Source organism: Choristoneura fumiferana, chromosome 10 (genome assembly GCF_025370935.1).
Source record: "Choristoneura fumiferana chromosome 10, NRCan_CFum_1, whole genome shotgun sequence".
NCBI classification, from domain to species: Eukaryota; Metazoa; Arthropoda; class Insecta; order Lepidoptera; family Tortricidae; genus Choristoneura; species Choristoneura fumiferana.
Genome location: NC_133481.1, coordinates 1,779,990 through 1,783,849, shown reverse-complemented (window position 1 = coordinate 1,783,849; position 3,860 = coordinate 1,779,990). Strand labels below are relative to the sequence as shown.

The window sequence follows — 3,860 nt, the reverse complement described above, 5'->3', positions numbered from 1 at the left end:
CTTGTCTTGTTTCCGCAAGTGTAAATAATCGTATGTTGTTTCGTTAATTGTTTTATGCAAAACTTTACACGTCTATTTTCAAGTTCTAAAAGCCGATTTTTAGGTTCAGTTAACAGTGAGATCAAAAAGTATCTAACAAGAAATGAATTTCGCGCGTTCGCTGTGACTTCTGAAATGGCGAGCGATAGCAACTGGCGAGGCGTGCCGCTGACTGAGATATGGGGGTCGCAGTCTCCGTGGGGCGCCCCTGAGTTTCCTTTGGTGGCGCCGGCTTTCAACCACACCGTGTTGTACCACATCCCTAGTAATGGCAGCGTGGCTGACGACCGGCCTCCGAAGCCCCAGATCGGGCATGACAAATGGGACCATGATTATGTCAGGATGCCATGCTCCAGTCAAAGTCTATATCCAGTTGAAGATGTAAGTTGTACCAGACTACCAGTAGCTGCAGTGGTTGAGCAACTGTGGATTTGTGGATGTGTCGATCAATTTGAATGATGTACACCACTGCCCTATGGCACTACATTACACACACTACTCTATCACCTTGCTAGTAGAGTTGTGTGTACATGGTTTTGAACTTTTGAGCACCACAACACTGCTCTCATCTACTTCTATATGTGGAATTAGCCAGTGCTAGTTATGTAGATTTTCACTATAACTGTTATTACTGTTCCTGAAAATATATTTGCTTAAAAACTCATCAAGCTTTATAAAATTTTCAGGACAGTGGAGAAACGCATTTAAAGAAACGCTGGGAATTAATAGAGACTGCTCTGTGTAAACCAATCCGCAACAGCGAAGAGCTGGCTACCGCTATACTAAGCTACAACACTCAGTTCAAGGAAAGCTGGAAGTTCTCGGCACTTCATAAGCTGTTTAATGAAGTAAATATAATCTAGTTATGGTTATCCACATACATCTCATAGAACAGCGGTTCGCAGTTTTTTGGTCATGGTACCCTAGTTGAATTTATTTTTATGGTGAAAATAAATAGATTTATTGTTATTATTATTTATTACATAATTTGTCAGAGCCCTAAAATAGACAAAAACGACTAATTCAATGGGAGGTTGTACTTTGCCACCTACACCTTCAGTTACTTATTTTTACTGTTTCCAGTCTCTTTGCGGAACCCCCGCAGAGTCTTCACGGAGCCCCAGGGCTCCGCGGAGCACATTTTGAGAATGGCTGTCATAGAAGAAAAGAAAACACTACTGTAATGCCAGCAATCACTACTCTCAGTATTTCAATAATACAAAGCTCTTTTTTAATCTCCTCCCTTTTGTCTACTTAGCACAATTTACACAACAATATTTTTACAAATTTTAAACGTGATAAGTCCCTTTTGTGGTATTTTGACTATGAGTGAAAATCACAAAAGCATAAAACGTTAGACAATATACGTATGTACGGTACTATTCAATGGAAAAAAACAATTGTGTAAACAAATGTGGTGACTGACATTGACACTTGACTGACGACTGGCTGACTGACTGACTGACGTTGGCTCTAGTGATGTGAAAGCTCTTTAAGATACTTCAATCAGCAGTAAATAATTATTTTGAATTTACTCATATTTCATTATTTAATGTAATCCCTAAGTTTAATTTTTAAAAATGGCGAATCACGTATTCTCTTAGTCCTGTTTAAGAGTCATTCACAATGTTTCCATGTCCCTTTTAACTTAAAATGTTTAATAGCATTTTCAAGAAGTTTTAGAATTATATCTTCAAATATATACCTAACGTTTCTTCCATACAAACTTACACTTCATGTTCAAAACTTACACTCCCCTTTATACCCCTTTAAGGGTAGAATTTTTAAAATGGTGAAACATGTACATCCACTTATATTTTTTGTCGTATATTTTCCCCAAGGTTTATGATGGAGTATTTTAGAATTTAAAGGGTCAGTTAAAATATGGATTAATTTAGATTTTTTTGCTGCTTAAGTAGCGTAGTAGAAAAAGCCAACCTGAGATATGTGTGCATAGAAGAAATTTGTATCTTGACTCCTGTCCAACGGTGGTGTAGGGGTTATAGTACGCAGTACGGATTGCTGAGGACCTAGGTTCGATTCCCAGCCCTGGTCTCTTTTTCTGGTTTTTCTGTGCATCCATGTCTCAGTTTGTATTTTCGATATAATTTAGAAGAGGCATTTTTAAATTTACATAAGACAGGGAAATGAGAGTAGACACAGGGAAGTGATTCAAAATGATTTTTTGGTCCAACAATGGACTCCACAGTAAATATGATACTAGTAAATAGAAAAGTACATAATTTCTACTAAAATACTATTTTATCGTCCAACTAGTGTTTACCCGCGGCTTCGCACACGTAAATCATTAGGTCCAGCAGCTGAATACCGGGATTTTTAAAAATTGCCGTGGGAATTCCCGAAAATTAAATCGTTGTTTTCATTGACATTACATTAAAAACAATCATGGTCAAATTTCATGACTCTAAGCCCAGCGGTTATTAGTTCGAAAGTTATCCCTATCTCGTGGGAATATCGAAATAAAAAGTAGGCTATGTTTTATTCCAGATGTCAAACTATCTACATACCAATTTTCATGACTCTAAGCTGAGCGGTTGTTATTTCAAGATTTTATCCCTATCCCATGGGAATATCGGTATAAAAAGTATCCTATGTTGTAATCCAGGTTATCTAACTTTTCGCCAAATTTCATCCAAATCCGTCCAGCCGTTTCAGCGTGAAGAAGTAACAAACATATTCACTCACTCACTCACAAACTTTCACATTTATAATATTAGTAGGATTAGTAGGATATAGTAGGAAGTAGGATAGTAGGATAGGATTAGAAACCTTTATAAACCTTCATTAAATAGTGTAACTTAACACAAATAATTAATATCTACGAATAAATTAATTTGCAGAGCCAGCCATAATTATCGGTAGGTAAGGTTGGTTCAGTCAAATAATTAATTTTGTTGGTACAGCACTAAATTTCCAGAGACTAGACCGACCATAGACCAACTTCGGTGAAGAAAAAATTATCATGTCAATTTGACAAATATAACGGATTTTCGTCTTCCAATTAATTCTATAAAATAAACATATTTACACGATTATTTAATGATAAAATGGTTGTTAAAAACAGTGGTGAGGTCATTGAGATGTAAATATGATCGGGATTGGCGTTCAAATGCAAGTAACTACGGAGTAATCGTGAAAAATTGCTTTGTTTACACAATTGATTTTTTCCATTGAATAGTACTTTAAGTACTTATTGTAACATCAGCCAAATAGGTGGTATATCAATTTTTAAACAAGTTCCTATCAAATGAATATGTTGCTAAAGTCGAACTTTCAACGTCTATTGGCATTATTATTTTATGACATGCAAACAATTATCAACTTTAGGGTGGTAGACCATATATTTGCCTGATGGTAAATAAACACAAAATGATACAAAAGAAAACAGCAAAACCAAAAGAGTACAAAGGCGAACTTATCCCTAAAAGGGATCTTATATAATGTTAGTTATTAATATTTAATTCATATTATTATTTTTTTAATATTTTTTGTCACTGGCCGGTGCCACAGATTCGTCCTGTCAGCCGACCCACCGGTGCTGCAATCTATTCTGTTTTTTAATACTTTTAACAGCAATTGGTGCAGAAACAGTGTCTGCTAACACAATGTTCTCAGCATCTAAAAGATGTCCACTGTTGGACATAGGCTTCACCCAAACAACACCACACTCAAGTTTTGTACTGCTGATATCAGAGAGGAATAACAGTGAGGTGGAAGCGTGGCCCGCCCCAAGCCTCCAGTCTCGCGGGGCCTAGAAATGTCCACAAGTTCTCCTGATCAAGTCCTGAACAGGGCTAAAA

At 36.6% G+C, this 3,860-nt stretch overlaps 1 protein-coding gene across 1 annotated transcript; it reads left to right on the top strand.

Moving 5' to 3' along the window:
• Positions 1-6: 6 nt before the first annotated feature.
• LOC141431826 (poly(ADP-ribose) glycohydrolase-like) lies at positions 7-1,333 on the top strand. The gene is made up of 3 exons (XM_074093027.1): positions 7-420; positions 726-887; positions 1,123-1,333. The coding sequence occupies exons 1-3, from the start codon at positions 55-57 to the stop codon at positions 1,183-1,185; spliced, it is 591 nt and encodes a 196-aa protein (XP_073949128.1). The 5' UTR covers positions 7-54; the 3' UTR covers positions 1,186-1,333.
• Positions 1,334-3,860: the final 2,527 nt, after the last annotated feature.

Coding starts and splice junctions, on each gene's coding strand:
- LOC141431826 (XM_074093027.1), top strand. CDS start 55: ATGCAAAACTTTACACGTCTATTTTCAAGTTCTAAAAGCCGATTTTTA. Junction 421..725: donor GTCTATATCCAGTTGAAGAT/GTAAGTTGTACC, acceptor TAAAATTTTCAG/GACAGTGGAGAAACGCATTT. Junction 888..1,122: donor TTCATAAGCTGTTTAATGAA/GTAAATATAATC, acceptor TACTGTTTCCAG/TCTCTTTGCGGAACCCCCGC.